General features: G+C 38.0%; 2 protein-coding genes across 3 annotated transcripts in view; one reads left to right on the forward strand and one right to left on the reverse strand.

Annotated features, from left to right (window-relative positions):
- Positions 1-10,328, reverse strand: part of LOC7478697 (L-type lectin-domain containing receptor kinase IX.1) — a 69,510-nt gene extending 59,182 nt beyond the window's left edge. The window contains exons 1-2 of one of the 2 annotated variants that reach the window (XM_052456252.1): positions 9,384-10,326; positions 7,955-9,341 (exon numbers count right to left, since the gene is read on the reverse strand). In XM_052456252.1, coding sequence (XP_052312212.1) covers positions 8,083-9,341; positions 9,384-10,224 — 2,100 coding nt within the window. In that variant the 5' untranslated portion in view covers positions 10,225-10,326 and the 3' untranslated portion in view covers positions 7,955-8,082. Of the gene's footprint in view, positions 1-7,954 lie in introns of those variants that run through there. The other variant, XM_052456251.1, reaches the window with a different exon arrangement.
- Positions 1-24,400, forward strand: part of LOC18095142 (MADS-box transcription factor 23) — a 97,205-nt gene that overhangs the window by 15,634 nt on the left and 57,171 nt on the right. The gene's annotated exons all lie outside the window — the stretch shown is intronic.

Below are 24,400 nucleotides of genomic sequence, written 5' to 3' on the forward strand. Positions count from 1 at the left end.
CAAACATAAATATTGCACATACTAAATTAGTTACTACAAATAATTTTACACTTGCTAAAATAGCTTTCATATTGTGATTCTTGATCCAAACTCTATGTAAACATCTTTCAATTTCCTCACTTCATCTACTATTCGGTGAATATCATTAGCATCATTAACACCTCTTTCCCCTCTCGTAGTTAATTTACTTGCATTCATAGGTTTGCACCAGTCAATGAAGGTATTTTACATTATTTACCACTGCATTTATAAAATAGCCTTTTTTACTAGCTTTTATTTTTTATATTTTGATTGCAACTCTCTTTCCATATTTCATGCACTTTCTATTCTTGAATTTTAGTTCATCCAAGTTGTACCAACTTTGTATGCTATTAGCACTTGATGGAGATGATGTCATGTTCATAATAATTTTGTATTGTGGTTGTGTTAATTGTGGAATTATGGTGAAAATAAAAAAGGAATTGTTAAGATGTTATTTATAAGTTATGATGAAACTTGGCTGGGTTGCTTTGATGGAAAAGGAAAAATAAAATTTTTTCAGGTTTGATAGGTTTATTTGATGGAATTATGGTGAAAAAAATGGAGGATATTTTGGGGAAGATGATGGGGAGGATGCTAGAATTTTTGTTTGCTAATGCATGCTTGAATGTGGCTGGAAACTGTTGCTAAATAGTGTAATTTATAGCATTTTTGTAATTGTTGAGATGTTGTTTATGATTTATAGTGAAAATTGGTTGGGTTGTTTTGATGGAAAAGGAAATATTAAATTTTTCAAGGTTTGACAGGTTTATTTGATAGAATTATGATGAAAATAAGGAAGGATATGTTAGGGAAGATGCTGGATTTTTTGCTAAATACTATAATTTATGGCATTTTTGTAACTAAATGAAAACTACCAATGACACTTTAAAAAAAAAAAAACCAAACTACTCTAATGGCATTTTAGTTATTATTAACCTTTAGGGGTTTTCTAGTCTTTACCCCAAATATAATGGCATTTTTGCAAAAAAAAATACTTTTTTTATTGATTTGTTTTTGCGCCAACTTTCAAGGATGTAAAATTTTACCTGCCATCAAAATACATGATGAAAAATGTAATATTTAAAAGTATGATTGCAAAGTGAAAAAATAAAAATCAAACCTGGGAATGCTAAGCGTAATTTTTCCTTTACTCATTTACCCTCTTACTAGATGCACGAAGGCCTTTTGGCCCATTAAACACGCCTGCAACACCATTCTTCTTACATCTCATGTTGAAATAAAAGCATGCCACATTCATCATCTGCTATATATATATATATATATATATATATATATATATATATAAATGGCACTCTATTTTTTTTTTTCAGGTATCGCTAGCATGTTTTTTAGTAGGAAAAAAATCAAATCGTGTAAAGGTTGACTCGATATGACTTAGTCAACTTGACGGATTCAAAGACAACCCAGATGACCATTAAAAACATAGTTTCTAAAAAAATTCAAGACATCTTTTTTTTATAAAAAAAAATAAGACAAAAACATATTAGATCAATTTAGGTCAACCCGTACTAACCTGTTAAATTCACGACTCGGGTAAAAAGACTAAGACAACCCCATAGCAAGCAAATCGAAACAAATTATGAAACCTAATTCTCAATTACACCAATGTTGAATGATGAAATTAAAAACAAATCAATTAAAAAAAGACACAAGTCAACCTGAGTTAAACTACCAAACCCGCAACTCGGGTAATGAAACCAAGATAACCTCATAAAAAGCAAACCAAAAAAATTATAAAATCTAATTCTAAATCAACCAAATATTGAAGAATGGAATTGAAAAAAATTTAATAAAAAACATGACAAAAAACTAAGTTAACCCACTAAATACGCGATTTAAATCATGAGACCATGATAAAAAAATCTAATATTAAATGATGTAATAAAAAAAAACTAAACCTTAAAAAATCCTAAACCTTGAAAAAAAAAATAGTGTTCAAGCTAGCAGCTTTGTGATGAGAATAGCACTGAATACCCCTTCATGAAAAATAGCAAAACAAATAACAAAGCAATTTAAATTAACAATGTACTGGGAGGAGGGGACAATGAATTTCTCTCCTCATTTAATTTTTATTAAATAATTATTTATTTAATCAATTTTTTTTATATTTTTTTTTTAAATAAGAAACTTAAGTAGAAATAATTAGTAACTAAATACAGTTATCTCAAAAACCATCAAATGTAAGGATAATTACTATTTTGTTTACTTGTTAACAAATTTAATATTTTCAATTCAAATAACAACATTTTCAACTCAAATAATATATATCTATTTTTAAACTAGCTCAATAAATTTAATTTAGATATTCTTTAAAATAATAAATTATTTTTCAACAACTTCGACAATACAAGCGACAAAAAATATTGATTTTGTAGCAAGTGGCTCCCACACATGTGAATTGGATGGAGAGAGCATATTATCAAAGCACACAAGTAGGCTCTGCCGCAATTTGGTGTGCAATTTGTAGCAAGTGGCTCCCACACATGTGAATTAGATGGGGATAGCATGTTATCCTGAACTTAAGGTATTAGATGAAGCTTCATATGAGCACACCATAGCCAGAGTCATCAAACATGTCATCTCACCGTATCAGATTCTCCACGCGAAACTCCAGGAGCAGCTTCAAGAAGCCTTCCTCTTCCTGTATAGCTCCCGAATTCGATTAACTAAATTCACTTTTAACACTTACGCCTGAGGCTTTACTACTTTTCTGCAACAACCAAATCTCTAATGCCAGCACCCCAAAGATGATAACATCAGATTCCTGATAGAATTAATCTTGTTGTTTTATTTCAGTTTGTTTTGTTTTAATTCCAGCAGAGTTTAAGAGTAGACGTAACCTTTCATATAGAAGTTATGATTTAGAGGTTATTTAGTGGACGTAACTTTTCATATAGCAGTTATGATTTAGAGATTATTTAGAGGACGTAACCTTTCGTATTTGTAACCTTTCGTATTTGCTTCTATATATAATAAGAAAATCAGAAAATGATGTAGTGAGTTAAGCATCACAAAAGGCCTCTGTTCTTTCATTATTTTGTCTCTGTGATTGTGTGAGTTTCCCAAATTGTGTGACTGGCCGTAAGAAAGAATAACCATCATTTGGTATCAGAGCCAAGGTTGTCAAAGCAATGGCCGGTGTTGAAGGAGATCAATCTAAGACGCTTGCAGTCGTCAAACCGACGGCAAGAGGAGCCTCAATCCCGATCCATTATCCAATGTTAAGCGAAACGAACTACGGCATATGGGCTGTCAAGATGAAGATAATCTTGCATTCGCTAGGAGTATGGTCAGTGATCGAAGGTGCAGACACAGACGACGACAAAGATCAAGGCGCCATGGTAGCCATCTCTCAAGCCGTGCCAGATGACGTGATGATGGCAATCGCAGAGAAGCAGACGGCAAAGGAGGCTTGGGACGCACTCAGGGAGATGCGAATTGGCGAAGATCGTGTCAAGAAGGCACGTGTACAAGTACTGAAACGACAATTGTACAAGGTGCATATGCAAGATTCAGAAACCGTAAATGAGTATTCGATGAAGTTGACTGCCTTGGTTGGTGAGATCCGATCACTTGGCGCGAAACTTGAAGAAAGCGAAGTTGTTGAAAAGCTGTTCAGTTCGGTTCCAGATCGATTTCTTCAAATCATTGGGACAATTGAGCAGTTTGGAGATGTAGACACGATGTCGGTTTCAGAAGCTATTGGGCGTTTGAGAACATTTGAAGAGGGATTGAAGGGGCGATCTCATACAGAGAGTACAGGAGAGCAGTTGCTATTCACCCAAGCCGAAAGGGAAGCAAGAACCCCAAAGGCAAAGAAATATGAAAGTTTCAGCAACAACAAAAGAGGAGGACGTCACTGGAGAGGACATGGTAGTGGGCGTGGATATGGTGGAGGTCGAGGAAATGGTGAACGCACTAACGAAGACCGAAAGCCACGAAACTTCGACAAATCCAAGGTTAAGTGTTTCAATTGTAATGAATTTGGACACTTCGCAAAAGATTGTTCCAAGCCAAACCGAAGAGAGAGGGCTAATTTTGTTACAACACAAACCGATGATGAACCGGCACTACTGATGGCCGAAACTTGTGTTATCAGCCACTCAATACAGAACGAGCATGTGTTACTGCACGAAGACAAGGTGGTGCCAAAGATTAAAGGCACCCGAGAGAAGGCTTGGTATTTAGATACCGGCGCAAGTAACCACATGACCGGATGTATTGAAAAATTTGTTGAAATTGACACGACTATTACAGGGTCAGTCAAATTTGGGGATGGCTCGACTGTAAAAATCCAAGGAAGAGGTTCGGTTTTGCTTGAAGACTTCACAGGTGAACATCGAATACTTACTAATGTCTACTACATCCCAATGTTGAAGAGCAACATAATAAGCCTTGGCCAGTTGGATGAAAACGGATGCAAGGTTGTGATTGAAGGAGGTGTTATGACTATTTTGGACAGATTACAAAGGCTACTAGCAAAAGTGAAGAGGTCAAGCAACCGGTTATATGTGCTTAACATAGCACCAGCTCTACCCGAATGCTTTCTGGTAAGGAGCAAAGAAGAAGCATGGCGATGGCATGCAAGATACGGGCATGTGAATTTTCATGCTTTGAAGTCTCTAAGTCAGAAACAGATGGTGCACGGCTTGCCCATAATCGAGCATGAAGATCGCATTTGTGATGGATGTTTGATTGGAAAACAACAACGAAAACCATTCCCTGCTGAATCAAATTTCAGAGCCGAGTACCCTCTTGAGTTGTGGCATATAGATTTGTGCGGGCCAATCACACCGACTACGAATGGGGGAAAGCGTTATTTTATGCTAATTGTCGATGATTGCACAAGGTTTATGTGGCAGGTTCTGATCTCAAGCAAAGCCGAGGCGTTCGAAAGTTTTAAAAGGATCAAAGCTGCAGCCGAAATGGAGAAGGGGTGTAAGTTGAAAGCTTTTCGAAGTGATCGTGGTGGTGAATTCACATCAAATGAGTTCAAGGGCTTTTGCGAATTAAATGGTATTAAACACTACCTTACTGCACCTTATTCTCCGCAGCAAAATGGTGTCGTGGAACGGAGAAATCAGACAGTGGTTGGCATGGCAAGAAGTTTGCTGAAAAGTAAAAGTGTTCCCGGCGAATTTTGGGGAGAAGCGGTGTCAACGGCAATTTACTTGCTGAACAGAGCACCAACTAAGAGTCTAGTTGACAAGACACCCTATGAAGCCTACTACAATCGAAAGCCAAGAGTTGAACACTTGCGAATTTTTGGATGTATTGCTCACGTGAAGAATGTCACACCTCACCTTCCGAAACTAGCAGATCGAAGTAAACCTATGGTGTTTATTGGATATGATTTGAATACCAAGGGTTATCGGATGTTTGATCCAAAGACAAAACAGGTGGTAGTGACTCGTGATGCCGTGTTTGATGAAGAAAAGAAGTGGGACTGGACTGATTCATCGGCTACAGAATCTAAACCAGCAAAGGATATCTTTACTGTTCTTTATTTTCCTGTTGCAGTTTCAAGTGATGCTGCCCATCAACGAATTGAGGAAGAGATGCTGTATCCAAATATGGCGTCTCCACAACCAGGGTTCTATCAATCTGGCGAGCCTGAGAATACATCTGCTGGTAGCAACAGAGCAGATGGATTCGGCTCTGGAAATGCACAAACTCCAGTGTCGTTTCCTGTTGAGCAGAGGGCATCCGAATTCATCCATCCAGAGGCATCAGAAGTGGGACCAAGAGGGAAACGAGACCTAAACAGTTTGTACGACAAAACTATTCCTACTGAATTGGATTATTCGGGGCTATGTTTGCTAGGAGAGGAGGAGCCTACGAGTTATGAAGAAGCAAGAACCGATTCAGCATGGAGAAAGGCTATGGAAGAAGAAATTTCCAGCATACAGGAGAATGCAACATGGAGGTTAGTTGTTTTACCAGAAAATCAAAAGCCAATTGGTTTGAAGTGGGTGTTTAAATTGAAGAAAGATACTCAAGGGAGAATAATCAAACACAAGGCGAGGTTAGTAGCAAAGGGGTATGTTCAAAAGCACGGGATAGATTTTGACGAAGTTTTTGCTCCTGTTGCTCGATTGGAAACTGTACGGTTGTTGATATCAATCGCTGCACAAAAGGGGTGGCAAGTGCATCACATGGATGTAAAATCCGCTTTCCTTAACGGTGAATTGGAGGAGGATGTGTATGTTCTGCAGCCACCGGGTTTTGAGATAAAAGGAGAAGAGTATAAGGTGCTGAAACTGTATAAAGCCTTGTACGGTTTGCGACAAGCGCCTAGAGCATGGAATTCCAAGTTGGATAAGTCATTGAAGGCACTCAGTTTTGAGAGGTGTCTTCTAGAACATGCGGTGTACACGAGAAAGGAAGGAAATTTAATTGTTGGAGTATACGTAGACGATTTAATTATCACTGGAGGATGTATTCGAGACATTGACAAATTCAAATCTCAGATGAAAGGGCTATTTAGAATGAGTGATCTTGGGTTGCTTAGCTATTATTTGGGAATTGAAGTGTGTCAGACTCCAACAAGAATCACTTTAAAGCAATCGGGTTTTGCAAAGAAGGTGCTGGAGAAATGTGGGATGAAGGACTGTAACTCAACACAGATTCCTATGGAGCCTCGCCTGAAATTGAACAAGGACAGCCTTGAACCTCCTGTAGATGTAACTTTGTATCGAAGTATCGTTGGCAGTTTGAGATACTTGCTGCACACACGTCCAGACTTGGCGTTTGCTGTTGGAATGGTAAGTCGATTTATGGAGAAACCCACGCTGGAACACATGGCAGCAGTAAAGCACATACTGAGGTACGTGAAGGGAACATTGAACTTTGGTTTTGTGTATGAGAAGAAAGAAGGAGATTTGGAGCTGATCGGGTTTTCGGACAGTGATCTGGCTGGTGACAATAATGACAGAAAAAGCACTTCAGGATTGATATTCTTTCTTGGGGCAAATCCGATCAGCTGGTGTTCACAAAAGCAGAAAGTGGTGGCGCTGTCTTCATGCGAAGCAGAATATATTGCTGGTTGTGCGGCAGCGTGTCAAGGTGTGTGGCTAAGTCGATTGTTAGGAGAATTGCTAAAGGCTGAACCTAAGAAAGTGGTGCTAAAAATGGATAATCAATCCGCAATTGCTCTAACCAAGAACTCAGTTCATCATGAGAGGAGTAAACATATTGACACTCGGTTTCATTACATAAGAGATTGTGTGAAATCGGGATTGGTTGAAGTTCAGCATGTTCGTACCGAGGACCAGCTTGCTGATATCTTAACAAAGTCACTGGGAAGGATAAAGTTTCAGGAGATGAGAGGAACGATTGGTGTACTGGACATCAATAAAGAACAACAAGCTTAAGGAGGAGAATGATAGAATTAATCTTGTTGTTTTATTTCAGTTTGTTTTGTTTTAATTCCAGCAGAGTTTAAGAGTAGACGTAACCTTTCATATAGAAGTTATGATTTAGAGGTTATTTAGTGGACGTAACTTTTCATATAGCAGTTATGATTTAGAGATTATTTAGAGGACGTAACCTTTCGTATTTGTAACCTTTCGTATTTGCTTCTATATATAATAAGAAAATCAGAAAATGATGTAGTGAGTTAAGCATCACAAAAGGCCTCTGTTCTTTCATTATTTTGTCTCTGTGATTGTGTGAGTTTCCCAAATTGTGTGACTGGCCGTAAGAAAGAATAACCATCAATTCCTTGTTTCCCTTGCTTGTGAGAATACCAATGATATATCTAGTGAGAGTGGTGACAATGTAGTTGACATGATAATGAGAACTGTACAATATATTTTAATAAGTGGAAGGGCTAAGATTTAGCAGTTGAGCCGGGTGGCTAATTTATAAATCTTTAAACAGAGTGAACTTAAACTGTTCAATTGGACATGAATTTGTACTCAGTTTCAAAGAAAATCAATTTCAGAAAAGACGTCAAAATTGATCAGTACAAAAGAAAAAGGGAAAAATTAAATGTTTTAACTGGATAAGAATCTCAAATTAATTACACTGGTCATCAATTTAACCTTCGTGTAGAAGCATGGCAGATGCAGAAGAAGCTGAAGAAGATGCGGTGAACTGGGAAGAATTAGTGTTGTAACTATAACTTGAAGATTTGTTCATCCCTCCTTCAGAATCTGTAAGGCCATAGGACATTATTGAAAGTGAAGATGCAGATATTGGCGGGGCGAAATATGATGGCACGGGCATCTTTGATGGGAGAATAGGCAATGGAGCATCAAAATTAAGTACGTGAAGTGCTTGCCGAATTGAGGGTCTAAGATGTTCATCCGGATGAGCACACGAAAGGCCGACAATCATCAAGCGTTCCATCTGCGTCTTGTTAAAATCTCCGCATAGTCTTGGGTCAACTGCTTCAAGTAGCTTTCCTTCACCATAGAGCTCCCAAACCCACTGCACCATGGACACCTGATCTTCATTACTGGCCTTTGGGTTGATAGGTTTTCTTCCACAAGCTATCTCCAATGCAACAATTCCAAAACTGTAAACATCTGACTCTCTGCTAGCCTTGCCTGTCATTGCACACTCTGGAGCCATGTAGCCCATAGTCCCTGCCAAAACTGTTGTTTGAGAACCTTTTCCATGGTCTACAAGCCTAGCCAAACCAAAATCCCCAAGCTTAGCATTGAATTCTGAGTCCAACATAATGTTGCTAGACTTTATATCTCTATGCACCACACATTGTTCCCATTCTTCATGCAAGTACAACAGCCCCGATGCTAAGCCTTGCACTATTTTGTACCTCACCTCCCATGTCAACAAGCTAGTTTCTTTGAAAAGATGGGAGTCTAAGCTTCCATGAGGCATGAATTCGTAAACAAGTAAAAGCTCCTTTCTTTCATGACACCAACCAATGAGTTGGACTAAGTTCCTGTGTCTCAATCGGCTAATGATCTTTACCTCTGCTGCATATTCTTTAATCCCTTGTTTAGAACCTCTTGATACTCTCTTCACAGCAACGAATGAATCAATCCCCTTCAAAAAACCTTTATAGACACCACCGAACCCACCCTCACCTAGCTTCTCTTCATCCTTGAAGTTATTTGTAGCTCGAGCCAATTCTTGGTAAGAGAACTTCTTTGGTCCTGTTCCCCTTTCAAATTCATCATCCATGTACTCTTCAAGGACATGACCATCTCCTTCATCTTCTTCGTGCCCACGCATAAACTTAATAACAATCCCAACCAAAGCGGCCCCAACAACTATAGCACCACCTCCAACACCCAATCCAACTGCCAGTCCTGTCCTGTTCTTTTTCCGATTCCTAAGAGAACCACCATTTGGCGGAGAAGCTGCAGCTGGATCTAGTGGATTGGTAGCTGGATCTATTGGATTGGTAACATTATCATCAATTTCTAAGCTTGAACTAAAATCCCACGAGTAAAGGGTATGTAGGGCAGATGCACTTCCTGTTGAAGCCGAAAAGCCAAAACTAACTCTTTCTGGCAGGTAATCCCTCAAACTAACTATTTGACTAAGGAATTGCATTTCTACAGTGTTATTTCTATAACCAGTGAAGGCGACACTCAGATTATGTGTACTTGAATTATAACTAATCCAAGCTTCAGTTATTCTCCCTCCACTAATATCACACGGCCAAGTAATATTATTTACAGATTGCATAGAGTTGATGTCAATACCAACATGCTCGCCTGGTGGATCAAAATAATTTGGGTAGATATCGAACTCCACAGCAACAAAATGATTAGCCGTTGTGTTTAGTAGCTGATCACGCCTTGTAAGACCTAGACCTGCACCCTCAGAGAGATTAGACGGAAGCTTTGATCCTTCTGGCGCAAGAAAGAAAGCCAGTCCATCTCCGTATGCAGTTCGACGTTGCGAATCGATGGAAAAAGAGAAATGGGTAGTGAAGTCTGTAAGATTCCCCGAGGCCTCGTCCCAAAGCTGCATCGGTTTGTAATACGTGGCTCGACCGGAACTTGAATTCATATTAGCATTTCTTAGATTTTTGGTGAGCTGAATAGCTCCATCTGCAGGATATGCTTCCTCGTATGAGATGTTTTGATCGGCGCCAACAATGAAGCTGGTGAAGTTGAAAGATAATCCACTCGCAGAAGGGATTATTAGTGTGAAAAGAGTTGAGAAAACAAAAGGAAGAAATGGAACAGGAGGCTTTCCCATGAAGGAAGTTGAAATTGTAGTGCTGCTATGCTTGGGGGTTAGGAAAATTGCAGAATTTCTTTAGTTAATAAGGGCAGGTATAAGCGTGTCTGTGGCGTTAATTTGCATGGTAATGAAATGTTTATTTCCAGCCACTGCGTGGACCTAAAAACACGGTCGCCTCAAGTGGGAGCCTTTGTTTATTAGCATTAGTTAAGAGTTGTAGGACTTTCAAGATAGGCTGCCGTTTGAATGTACTTGAAACCTTCTTGACAATTGACTTGTTGTCTCTGCCGCCTCTTCAGTGTGAACCAAGTCATTAATTAATAATTTCTTTGTTTGGTTTGTAAATCAATAAAAAAAAATTATTCAACGTTGAAAAAACATATTATTTTTTAAGTGTTTATAATTATATGTTTTTACGTAAATTAAATGAAACAAATAACATGAACTCTTTGAATCTCTTTCTAATTCTATGAATATTTATAATATCAAAATAAAATATTTGACACTTTTGATATTATAATTATATCTACTAAATTAATTCTTTTTTGAAGTTATTTATTTTAATTTTAATATTTATAATTGTTGGGATAACACTGAATAAATAGCTATTTAATTTAATTCAAGATATAATTATTTTTTTAACAGTTATAATGTTTTATTGTAATGTTTTAAATCTATATGAACTTGTTACTACACAGAGAAAAATATATACAAAATAAACATATTTTCTTTTTTTATCTTTTTTTCTTATTTTTTTATAGGTTTAAAAGGTTTGGTTGTATCTTAAAGATGTTGTATTTGTATGAGACAAATAAACACTTTAAGAAAAATATTTTTCACACCTTAAAACCAGCTCTATATTTGTTTCCATACCTAAACAATTTACTAACATTAACAAAATTAACATTATTAACAAAAAAAAAAAAAAAAAAAAAACTAAAGGAGGAAGGGGTTTTACTCTTCACATTTCTCTATTCATTTCAATATTGTTTTTTTTTTTCTTTTTTATTCTTTAATTTGTGTTTTTTTTTTTCAATTTCAATTCTATTCTTCAACATTATATTTATTGAAGATTATACTTCATAATGTTTTTTAATTCACTTTTTATAAGGTTATCTCAGATCCATGATCCGGGCTGTAGGTTTGACAGGTTAACTCTATTGACTTGATTTTTTTTCTTCTTTTTCTAATAAACTTTTGTTTTAATCAATTTTATCATTTAACATTAGGTTAACTAGAAATTAGATTTTACGATTTGTCTCGGTTTGCTTTCGATGATATTATCTTCATCTCATGACTCGAGTCACGGGGTTGTCAAGTTAATCCTGGTTTACTTGAGTTGTTTTTTTGTGTTTTTTTAATTAATTTTTTTTCAATTTTATTTTTCAACACTAGGTTGATTGAGAATTAAGCTTCATAATTTGTCTCAATTTTATTTTTATTATGTTATCCTGATCTCATAACTCGAGTTACAAGTTTAACAGGTTAACATGGTTGACTCAAGTTATTTTTATTAAATCTTTTTTTATTGATTTTTTTTCAATTTTATCCTTCAATATTAGGCTTATTGAAAATTGAGTTTCGTAATTTGTTTTAATTTATTTTTTATAGGATTGTCTCAATTTTTATTAAAAAATCTCATCTTAAATATTTATTTTGAGTGAAACTGTATTTTTACTTATCATTTAGGTTATCTTTTTAGACCCGCTAAGATGCTCTAGTCATGTTAAATCAATTCCTACACAATTTTAAAAACAAAATCTACTATAAAAAATACGAGCAATACCAAAATAATTTTTTTACAAAAGAAAATATCATACCCGTACAGTGTCTAAAGTTCATTATCCACGTACGGCATTCTCACCGAGATAACCTTTCAATCTCCCCTCTATTTCTCTTCCTTGCTTACCTATTATTTCGAGTTTTTCTATGATACATCCTTGTTGAAAAACAACTAAAACAAAACGTGGAATCAATGTAGCTCCATTCATATTTTCTATTATTTTGTCTTTCCCGTTGAAAAATTCATGCTTTTAAATTAGAGTTATTTTGGTATTTTCATAAGGTACATTAATCATTATTAATTTGTTCAGGACTATTTTTATCTATTCAATGTTTTAATAAACAGTAAAATAACCAAAATATCCTGAGAGTTATAAAAAATAAGTAGTCTCGGGTAGAAGTATTTAGATATTTTTGTTTTTTCATACACAATAAAATTACACATATATCTTTGGATGCAAGACATTGAATTCATTATAATAAGAGGTATTTAGATCTTTTTATATGGTGCATTAGTTTATTCATTATTGATTTGTTTGGAGGTATTTTCATCTATTCAATGTTTTAATGAACAATAAAATAACCAAAATACCCACAGGAATTAGAGAAAAAAAAAGTGATCTTGGGTAGGGGTATTTGGATAATATTTTTGTATTTTCATACATAGTAACATTACACATGTACCTTTGGATGCAAGATGTAGAATTCATTATAGTCAAGGGTATTTAGGTCTTTTAGCCTCGATTTTTTTGTTAATTATAAGTTTGGTTGAGGGTAGTAATGTAATTTAAAATTAAAATAATAATTTTATATTTAAAAAGTTGTTGATGCTTGCAGAACATGCGCCCACCTGTTGGAGTTACCACACATTTTGGGCAGCGCATGCAGTGGTTTTTAGCAGTCAAAAATAGGCTTTCATTGTCTCAGTTTATTCCTCGTCGTCCTCTCTTTCATTATAGGCGACGCGTGTTCTTCAAATGTGGTTAGTGTATCACTGATGATCCTTTTTCTTTCTTTCTTTATTTCTCTCTCCTTCCCAGTAAATATATTATGGTCCTCATTATTATTGTTATTTCAGATTCAGATATTTTAGCTTTGATTACTATTTTTAGTCATTTTCTCTTTTGTTGAAATTTTATTTGTTTTCAATTTAACTCTTAGTGTTTAATTTGTATATATAATTTCGATTCGTTTCTTCTACTTTTAATTTTTAATTTTTTTCGTTTGCTTTTTTGTCAAAGTTATTATGGCTTCCAATTTTATTCTTCAAATCAAGTTCATTCTTTTTATTTTTTCAATAATAATAATAATGATGATGAAGATAATAATATTATTGATGATAATAGTAATAATGATGATGATAATAATAATTATGATAATAATTATAAAAAGAGTAATGAAAATAATAATATTATTGATAACAACAACAACAACAATTAAAATAGCAATGATAAAACCATTTAGGTGGTGGCCCGTAAAAAGCTTGGGATTAAGAGGTTTGCTCCCTCTGTGGTCTCAGGTTCGAGCCCTATGGTTGCTTATATGATGGTCACTGGAAGCTTACATGATCGTTAACTTCAGGGCCCGTGGGATTAGTCAAGGTGCGTGCAAGCTGGCCCGGACACCCATGTTAAACTAAAAAAAATAAACATAGCTGTCATCACCCAATTTTGGGTGATTCCCCAAAATTCACTTTTTTAAAAAATAAAAATCAAAAAAATAAAATAAAGGCTGGCAATGCGGAGAAAGCCGACCAAGAAAGGCTGCAAAATAGGTGAAAATCAAGCTGCAATTTTCGGAAGAATTTCAAGGCCCAAGTGTACGCTGTTATGCCCAAAAATAGAAAAATACAAATTCAAAGGTCAAATTAAATGATTATTGGATGAATTTGCATAAGAATTAAGTCCAATGACATAATTAAATTTTTAATGGGCCAATTTGATTTAATCATGGGCCAAATTGAATTTTAATTATGTTCAAGAATTAATTTGGGTCCAATTGAAGGATTTAATTAAGTGCAAGGACTTAATTATACTTTAAGCGGGTCAAATTAATTTGAGGGCTTAATTGGTGAAAAATTAAGTTTGGGAGCTTAATTTGGACTTAATTGAAAAATCAGAATTTTAAGATACCCAATTTAATTTTTACCAAGTGAATCGATTGAAATCAGGGGCCAAACACAAAACTTGAGGGATCAATTTTGAAGCCCGAAAAACTATTTTGCCTATAAATAGCCTTCAATTTCAGCTAAGCAAAGGGGGGGGGGCATTTTTGACAACAAAAAAAGAAAAACAAACCTAACCCTAGAAAATTAATCTCTTCTTCTGGCATCCGGCCGCCCCCCTCCCCCCTTTTGGCTGAATTTGGGGATTTTTAGTTTTGTTCTCCCCAGCCGGCCACGACAGCATCATCTTCTCCCTTTTCTCCACGCCATTTCACCATTTTCCTTCCCCTCTCCACAGCTGCTCCCCACTCAATTTTCCTCCACACAAGCCGTTGCTCCCCTCTCACAAGTTTTTCCTTCGGTTTCTCCTTCCCTTCAGCCTCCTCCCTCTACACCAGCCAAACCAAGGAGGATACAACTGCCAACTCCTGCCCCAAAAAAGCAGAACCGGCCACTCCCCAGCTTTGATTTCTCACACCCAGCCGCCGCTGGAACCTTCCCCTCTCTCGGCCACTCACTTCTCTCCGTCAAAATCAGAGGCCGGCTGCTGTTCCTTTCTTCCCCAGACCGAACACGGCGGCAGCCCCAACTGCCTTCTTCTTAGCCGTCTCCAGATCCTCCCCCAGCGGTGGCAGCAGCAGCAGCATCGCCAACAGGCGTGGAGCAGTCCGCCTTCTCCCTTCACCACGACAACCGAAGACCAGCAGCAGCAAACCCATTACCTCCTTCGGCTGAGCAGCGCCGTCCACACCGTCACCCACAGATCCATCTCCTCCTACAACCGACCGAGACAGAGGAGGAAAAACCCAAAGGAAAGCAGATCTGTAGAGACAAAAAAGGGACCCAAAACGGAGAAGAAATTAACTGCCATCTGTTGTGTTGTTGCGTTTTGTTTTGTTTTGCAGGTGACAGTGGCTATCAACGCCGGCGAGGAATGGAAGGGAAGAAAAGGCTGAGCCAGATCTTGTTGTTTCCAGTTTTTCCGGGCGGACTATTTTGTAAATTTGAATTATTTAATGTAATTTTTATTTAATTTTGAATTTTCGTAATTTGTATTGTGGATGTAAAAAAAAAGAGAAAAAGAAAAAAGAAGAAAAGCAAAAAACAAAAAAACAAAAAAACAAAATAAAAATAAAAAATGCATGTTTGTATTTATTTCAGGGATCTTTTTATAAGGAGACGACAAAAGAATAAAGAAGGATTTAATATTTTGATTGGATCACGGTGTAGAAATACAAACTTGTACGAAAGTTGTATTTCTAAATTCCGATGAAAAGACAATTTTTAGAACTTCTTTAACACATCACAGCCACGAAGCAGCTTACCTCAGGTAGGGTGTGTTAGGGGTGCTAATACCTTCCCTAACCACAATCAGTCCCTTACCCGCGAATCTCTGACAAGACCAGTCAACCTGGGTTTCCTAGTAACCCTCAATTAAATACTAGGTGGCGACTCTCAACAAAATCAATTCCAATAACAGAGAGAAAAACCGCCATCGCCAGGAGCGGACGCCGCGCAGGATTTTTCCGACGTGCGATAGAATGGCGACTCCACTGGGGAGGTACTGTTTCTGACAATATTAGACTAAGCTTTGTGTATTTGATGTGTTTAAGTTTTGCCATTTTTTTCTTGTTTTATATTATCCATGCATTTTTAGAAGTGTTTCATGTATCACTTGTATTTATTTTTGAAAGCACACACAAGCTTCTAAGCTAGGTGGGGAGTAGCGGTCTGCCCCATGACTTTCAGTCGGGGTTCAGATTTGTGAAACATCCAACTATGAGCTGAGTGTTTACTCGGTAATGGCGGTCACAGGGTGCCCCAACCATTCCTTGTAAACTCCTATACTGCTTTCACGAGAGGTGGTCACTAGGCAGCTCATAGACCCTTTTGAGACCAGGTAGAAAACCCACCCATGTTCACATAATGAATAGAACCTGTCCTGAGGTTGTATGTGCTATCATTTATTTGCATCGGGGCGAACCCTTCTTGAAGCATCTTGAATTCAAGACTTGTGGGTGATAGAATGATCATCACTCCAAAAATTTTCATTGTAGAGTTTGAGCAAGAATCAATATTCTTGTTTCATCATACAAAAGTGACGATCATACGTCACCCCTCGAAGGGCAAGTTCATCATATAGATTGCATGTTCATACATTTTGTCCTGCATGCACCAGAATGAAAAGTAGGTCCCCTCCGAGGCTACAACACCTAATTTTGAGCAAGAAAACATTGGAGATAAAGAACGTGCTCTCCGCAGCATCCATTTTCAAAAAGAGTTGGAGTCTCTAAATAAAAGCTTGACTCACCTCTAGCTTACTCGAGCAAATATCAAAAAATATCTCTAGGGAAATTCCTTCCAATTGACCTGACATCTTTGTTCAAACCCCAACAACAACTCAACCCAAAGAAATAGGGGGCCAACATAGTCAAGAGCCTCAACACAATCTGAAGGGGAATTGCACCACCATTGCAGAATGGAGCCTGTTCTTGTTCTGCCCAAAAAAAAAAAAAAATACCTCTACTTGATCATGCCTGCAAAAAACTTCTTGATTTTTTCAACCTATTCCAGTTTTTGTTGGTAATTTGGCTCAAAATACCACAAGACTTTCTCTGTCAAATGAGCCTTTCCTGTTAATAAAATCATGTGTTTTCTTTTTTTTTTTGTGTTCATGCAAATAACATACTGAGCACACCTTTGTACTTACAAAACCACTGCACCAAGAATTCTTTGGTTTTTTTCCCCAAAACAACAAACATGATCCCATGTTCTCACAAGGATTTTTGGGAAATCAAAGTTTAGTACAAAAAGAGAAATCATATTGGTGTTTGTTCAAACAAACAAGTTCTGGAAATTCAGGTGATTCCTTAGAGAGGTAACCATACACCTAAAACACACAAAAAAACACCATGAAGTGACTCCAAAAGCGGAGTTTTATTTGCATGAATAATGAGAAATCACTCTGCATACTCGCATGAAAGCAAGGCTTACCGATCCTAAATGCATGCATTTGAGATGAAGAAAGGCCATCTTTGATAATCCTTTCACAAGGCTGAAATATATCCTTTGCAGTCCCCTTTTGAGCCTAATAAATTTTTCTTGAAAAATAACCTTGGCTAGGATCACACCCTACACTGGGGGGGCAAGTGCCAAAAAATCCTCAACGATTGAAAGTGCCCAAACAATACTGGGGGGCATAAAAGAAAATTCTCAATCATCGAAGGTGCCCATACAAAGCTAGGGGGCATAAAAAAATCCAAAGGATCCAAAATTCTGAGCATAAAAAAAAAAAAGTCAATGCAATGATGCTCAAGACCAAATGAAGAAAACAAAAAAAATGAGAAAGAGCCCAAGCCCAACATTGGGGGGCACCGTGGACCATTTTACAAATCAATTCCAAGGTCCAGAAATGTATGAGCAAAAATGTTTGGGATACAAGCACTAGTGATCCTTAGTCTTAAAGTCCTTTAAACACATGTTGAGCCTACGAAAGTCCTTTTTCTTCATAGCCAAGAGCCAAAGCCTACATAACGTGCCTAATCAAGCCTTTTCTGATCAAAGGCAAGCAATCTGGATTGGTAGGCAATGCTTTCTCGTGCGAAACAAAATCATTATTCATGCAAATAAAATGAATGCTTTGAAGACGGTTCTCAAAAACCCTCAAATTGAAATTTAAACCTTTTTGTGACCAACCAGATGTCACTTCGTGTTCTTCACATTTTCGTCGAAACACGGTTCTCAAAAACCCTCAAATTGAAATTTAAACCTTTTTGTGACCAACCAGATGTCACTTCGTGTTCTTCACATTTTCGTCGAAACACGGTTCTCAAAAACCCTCAAATTGAAATTTAAACCTTTTTGTGACCCGCCAGATGTCACTTCGTGTTCTTCACATTTTCGTCGAAACACGGTTCTCAAAAACCCTCAAATTGAAATTTAAACCTTTTTGTGACCCGCCAGATGTCACTTCGTGTTCTTCACATTTTCGTCGAAACACGGTTCTCAATAACCCTCAAATTGATATTTCAACCTTTTATGACCCGCCAGATGTCACTTTGTGTTTTTCACATTTTCGTCGAAACACAGTTCTCAATAACCCTCAAATTGATATTTCAACCTTTTGTGACCAACCAAATGTCACTTCACATTTTCACCAAAATCAAAACAAAAAGTTTTCATCACTTCTGAAAACCTCTCCATAGGAATCACTTGAATTTCTTCAGAATGAGTCTGCTTTGAATCGATGTCAAAATGATTTCTGTTTGAGGAATAGCTTTGAAATTCCAAAAGTTCTGCATGAAAACAACTCCTTGTCAAAAACCAAACCTTCTTTCATATAGCCTCATCCCCAAACCTAATTTGAATACTTGCGGGCATGATCAAGCTAGGGGGCAATCAAAAACATCTGGTAGAGCTGGCTCCATGATTCCTTTTCTAAGAAACTATTGGGCAAAATTGGCAACTCTTGAGATAAAGGGGCGGAGGACAAAGAAGTATGATGATATCAAGTCTTTCCCAGGGGTCAATATCACAAGAGATGACTCGAGTAAGCAAGAGCGAAAAGAGCCATCGAAGCTTACTATCAGAGACTCAAACTTTTGAGAAAATGAGGACTCCATGAAGAAAAGAGAACTCCATGTAGAAAAGGGAACTCCATGAAGAAAGGGGACCTACATTTCTCAGGTAAGTATACATGCATATTGATCATGATACATTGCTTTCATCCTTGACATATCAGTGTCTCACCATCACCTTTTTGAGTGGGCCTTCGAGCCCTCACACCTTAGGTAGTGTGTTTTCTAACCCTGCCTCCATTTTTGAGTGGGCTTTCGAGCCCTCACACCTTAGATAGAATGCTTTCTAGCCCTATCTATCTTCTTTTTTAGTGGGCTTTCGAGCCCTCACATCTTAGGTAGTGTGTTTTCTAGCCCTATCTGCCTCCTTTTAAGTGGGCCTTCGAGCCCTCACACCTTAGGTAGAGTGTTTTCTAACCCTGCCTCCCTTTTTGAGTGGGCCTTCGAGCCTTCACACCTTAGGTAGTGTGTTTTCTAACCCTGCCTCCATTTTTGAGTGGGCTTTCGAGCCCTCACACCTTAGATAGTATGCTTTCTAGCCCTATCTGCCTCCATTTTTGAGTGGGCTTTCGAGCCCTCACACCTTAGATAGTATGCTTTCTAGCCCTATCTACCTTCTTTTTGAGTGGGCCTTCGAGCCCTCACACCTTAGGTAGTGTGTTTTCTAACCCTGCCTCCATTTTTAAGTGGGCTTTTGAGCCCTCACACCTTAGATAGTATGCTTTCTAGCCCTATCTACCTTCTTTTTGAGTGGGCTTTCGAGCCCTCACACCTTAGATAGAATGCTTTCTAGCCCTATCTGCCTCCTTTTAAATGGGCCTTCGAGCCCTCACACCTTAGGTAGAGTGTTTTCTAACCCTGCCTCCCTTTTTGAGTGGGCCTTCGAGCCTTCACACCTTAGGTAGTGTGTTTTCTAACCCTGCCTCTATTTTTGAGTGGGCTTTCGAGCCCTCACATCTTAGGTAGTGTGCTTTCTAGCCCTATCTACCTTCTTTTTGAGTGGGCCTTCGAGCCCTCACACCTTAGGTAGTGTGTTTTCTAACCCTGCCTCCATTTTTGAATGGGCTTTCGAGCCCTCACACTTTAGATAGTATGCTTTCTAGCCCTATCTGCCTCTTCTTTAGTGCGCCTTCGAGCCATCAACCACCTTAGGTAGTGTGTTTCCTAACTCTGCCTCCTTTTTAGTGCGCCTTAGGGCCATCAACCACCTTAGGTAGTGTGTTTCCTAACCCTGCCTCCTTTTTAGTGCGCCTTAGGGCCAGCAACCATCTTAGGTAGTGTGTTTCCTAACCCTGCCTCCTTCTTAGTGTGCCTTAGGGCCAGCAACCATCTTAGGTAGTGTGTTTTCTAACCCTGCCTCCTTCTTAGTGCGCCTTAGGGCCATCAACCATCTTAGGTAGTGTGTTTTCTAACCCTGCCTCCTTCTTAGTGCGCCTTAGGGCCAGCAACCATCTTAGGTAGTGTGTTTTCTAACCCTGCCTCCTTCTTAGTGCGCCTTAGGGCCATCAACCATCTTAGGTAGTGTGTTTTCTAACCCTGCCTCCTTTTTAATGCGCCTTAGAGCCAACAACCATCTTAGGTAGTGTGTTTTCCAACCATGCCTCCTTTTTAGTCTGCCTTCAAGCCACCAACTATCTTAGGTAGTGTGTTTCCTAACCCTGCCTCCCTTTTGAGTGCGCCTTAAAGCCAACAACCATCTTAGGTAGTGTGTTTTCCAACCCTGCCTCCTTCTTTAGGGCGTCTTCGAGCCACCAACCACCTTAGGTAGTGTGTTTCCTAACCCTGCCTCCTTTTTAGTGCGCCTTAGGGCCATCAACCATCTTAGGTAGTGTGTTTTCGAACCCTGCCTCCTTTTTAGTACGCCTTCGAGCCACCAACCATCTTAGGTAGTGTGTTTTCCAACCCTGCCTCTTTTTGAGTGCGTCTTCGAGCTCTCACCTCTTAGGTAGTGTGTTTTCTAACCCTGCCTCTTTTTAAGTGCGCCTTAGGGCCATTAACCATCTTAGGTAGTGTGTTTTCCAACCCTGCCTCTTTTTAAGTGCACCTTCGAGTCATCAATCACCTTAGGTAGTGTGTTTTCTAACCCTGCCTCCTCTTTTGAATGTGCCTTCGAGCCCTCACCTTTTAGAGCGTTGTCCAACCCTGCCTCTTTTTAAGAGCTCCTTCGAGTCCTAACCTTTTAGGTAGTGTGTCTTTCTAACCCTACCCCCTTTCGAGTGCGCTTTCTAACCCTCAAGAGGATTCATCATTCCTCAACAAGATGAGTCAATCATATCTCATCCTTTTTTTCTTCTTTACAACGCTTACTATTTAAAGTCTCTTACGAGACTTTCTACCATAAGCATTGTAAAGAGGGGGGCAACTGTCATCACCCAATTTTGGGTGATTCCCCAAAATTCACTTTTTTTTAAAATAAAAATCAAAAAAATAAAATAAAGGCTGGCAATGCGGAGAAAGCCGACCAAGAAAGGCTGCAAAATAGGCGAAAATCAAGCTGCAATTTTTGGAAGAATTTCAAGGCCCAAGTGTACGCTGTTATGCCCAAAAATAGAAAAATACAAATTCAAAGGTCAAATTAAATGATTATTGGATGAATTTGCATAAGAATTAAGTCCAATGACATAATTAAATTTTTAATGGGCCAATTTGATTTAATCATGGGCCAAATTGAATTTTAATTATGTTCAAGAATTAATTTGGGTCCAATTGAAGGATTTAATTAAGTGCAAGGACTTAATTATACTTTAAGCGGGTCAAATTAATTTGAGGGCTTAATTGGTGAAAAATTAAGTTTGGGAGCTTAATTTGGACTTAATTGAAAAATCAGAATTTTAAGATACCCAATTTAATTTTTACCAAGTGAATCGATTGAAATCAGGGGCCAAACACAAAACTTGAGGGACCAATTTTGAAGCCCGAAAAACTATTTTGCCTATAAATAGCCTTCAATTTCAGCTAAGCAAAGGGGGGGGCATTTTTGACAACAAAAAAAGAAAAACAAACCTAACCCTAGAAAATTAATCTCTTCTTCTGGCATCCGGCCGCCCCCCTCCCCCCTTTTGGCTGAATTTGGGGATTTTTAGTTTTGTTCTCCCCAGCCGGCCACGGCAGCATCATCTTCTCCCTTTTCTCCACGCCATTTCACCATTTTCCTTCCCCTCTCCACAGCTGCTCCCCACTCCATTTTCCTCCACACAAGCCGCTGCTCCCCTCTCACAAGTTTTTCCTTCGGTTTCTCCTTCCCTTCAGCCTCCTCCCTCTACACCAGCCAAACCAAGGAGGATACAACCGCCAACTCCTGCCCCAAAAAAGCAGAACCGGCCACTCCCCAGCTTTGATTTCTCACACCCAGCCGCCGCTGGAACCTTCCCCTCTCTCGGCCACTCACTTCTCTCCGTCAAAATCAGAGGCTGGCTGCTGTTCCTTTCTTCCCCAGACCGAACACGGCGGCAGCCCCAACTGCCTTCTTCTTAGCCGTCTTCAGATCCTCCCCCAGCGGTGGCAGCAGCAGCAGCATCGCCAACAGGCGTGGAGCAGTCTGCCTTCTCCCTTCACCACGACAACCGAAGACCAGCAGCAGCAAACCCATTACCTCCTTCGGCTGAGCAGCGCCGTCCACACCGTCACCCACAGATCCATCTCCTCCTACAACCGACCGAGACAGAGGAGGAAAAACCCAAAGGAAAGCAGATCTGTAGAGACAAAAAAGGGACCCAAAACGGAGAAGAAATTAACTGCCATCTGTTGTGTTGTTGCGTTTTGTTTTGTTTTGCAGGTGACAGTGGCTATCAACGCCGGCGAGGAATGGAAGGGAAGAAAAGGCTGAGCCAGATCTTGTTGTTTCCAGTTTTTCCGGGCGGCGCGTGAACCCACGCGCCGCCAGTGGCGGTGGCGCGTTGGACACGCGCCGCCACTGTTCCTGCACACCATTCCTGCACTTCCAGAGGGTTCCCTTGCAATTTCTGGAGTTTTGGGGACTATTTTGTAAATTTGAATTATTTAATGTAATTTTTATTTAATTTTGAATTTTTGTAATTTGTATTGTGGATGTAAAAAAAAAAGAGAAAAAGAAAAAAGAAGAAAAGCAAAAAACAAAAAAACAAAAAAACAAAATAAAAATAAAAATGCATGTTTGTATTTATTTCAGGGATCTTTTTATAAGGAGACGACAAAAGAATAAAGAAGGATTTAATATTTTGATTGGATCACGGTGTAGAAATACAAACTTGTACGAAAGTTGTATTTCTAAATTCCGATGAAAAGACAATTTTTAGAACTTCTTTAACACATCACAGCCACGAAGCAGCTTACCTCAGGTAGGGTGTGTTAGGGGTGCTAATACCTTCCCTAACCACAATCAGTCCCTTACCCGCGAATCTCTGACAAGACCAGTCAACCTGGGTTTCCTAGTAACCCTCAATTAAATACTAGGTGGCGACTCTCAACAAAATCAATTCCAATAACAGAGAGAAAAACCGCCATCGCCAGGAGCGGACGCCGCGCGGGATTTTTCCGACGTGCGACAATAGCAATGATAATGATGATGATGATGATGATGATGATGAGAGAGAAGAAGAAGAAGAAAAATTAGTGATGATAATAACATACTAATAATAGTTGTTGTAATGATAGTGATAATGACAATGGTAATAACAACAATAATAATAATAGTGATAATGATTGCGGTAATAGTTGTTAAAATAATGATAATATTAATAGGAATGCTTCTATTATTACTAATAATGATAATATTAGCAATAGTTGCGGTGGTGTTGACAATAACAACAACAACAACAACAATAATAATGGAATTACTTATTAATAATATTAGTGATACTGATTTTAATTTTTATTTTTGAATTGATGTTTTTTAAAATTATTTTTAGCATGGTCTCGTGACAAACAAATAGTTCTTCGTGTGTATACCAATACATGTATTCCTACATGAACATTTTTTGTAGAAGATGCATCATTACAACATCTGGATCGATAAATTTTTTATTTTTACACCTCTTGCATGGACACCTAATACTGCCTCCATTAATATTTCTGAGATTAGATATTACATAATTAATAAAACCCTGAACCCCATTACAATAATCCATCATCCGCAATCCTTAAGGTCAATCTCGATACATCCATAAACGATCATCCATCACTTCTATCGAACCTATATCAAATAATGATGACTACCCGTTAAACAAGCCATTATTTATTTCATCACAACACACCTAAGTTGATAATTCGACATAAGTTTTAACATTTTACAAAAAAAAATATTTAAAACAAATTATAACATGTATAAAATTATAAATGCATACAATAAGTTTGTTTGAGAAAAAAAAACAAATAAACATCTAAATAAAATATATTTATTAAAAAAATATGCAATAAAAAAACTAATATTTTAAAATTATGTTCATATTAAAATTGTTTTTACTTAAGATGAAAAAAAGATGAAAAATCATCAATAAAATTTCAATCAGGAAATGTTTTAGGTCTCTGTAGGTTGATGAATGCACAGATCAATGATTGTGTTGATGATTGACACTTGGCCAAGCTCTTGCCCACAAGTAAGCATGGAGCTTTAAATATTAGTTTAATGCTAAATGGTTGGTTAATCCAAGGGCCTAATTGGCGATTAAGGAAACATCTTTTATCTCCATTG

Source organism: Populus trichocarpa, chromosome 1, assembly GCF_000002775.5.
Source record: "Populus trichocarpa isolate Nisqually-1 chromosome 1, P.trichocarpa_v4.1, whole genome shotgun sequence".
In the NCBI taxonomy this organism is placed as follows: Eukaryota; Viridiplantae; Streptophyta; class Magnoliopsida; order Malpighiales; family Salicaceae; genus Populus; species Populus trichocarpa.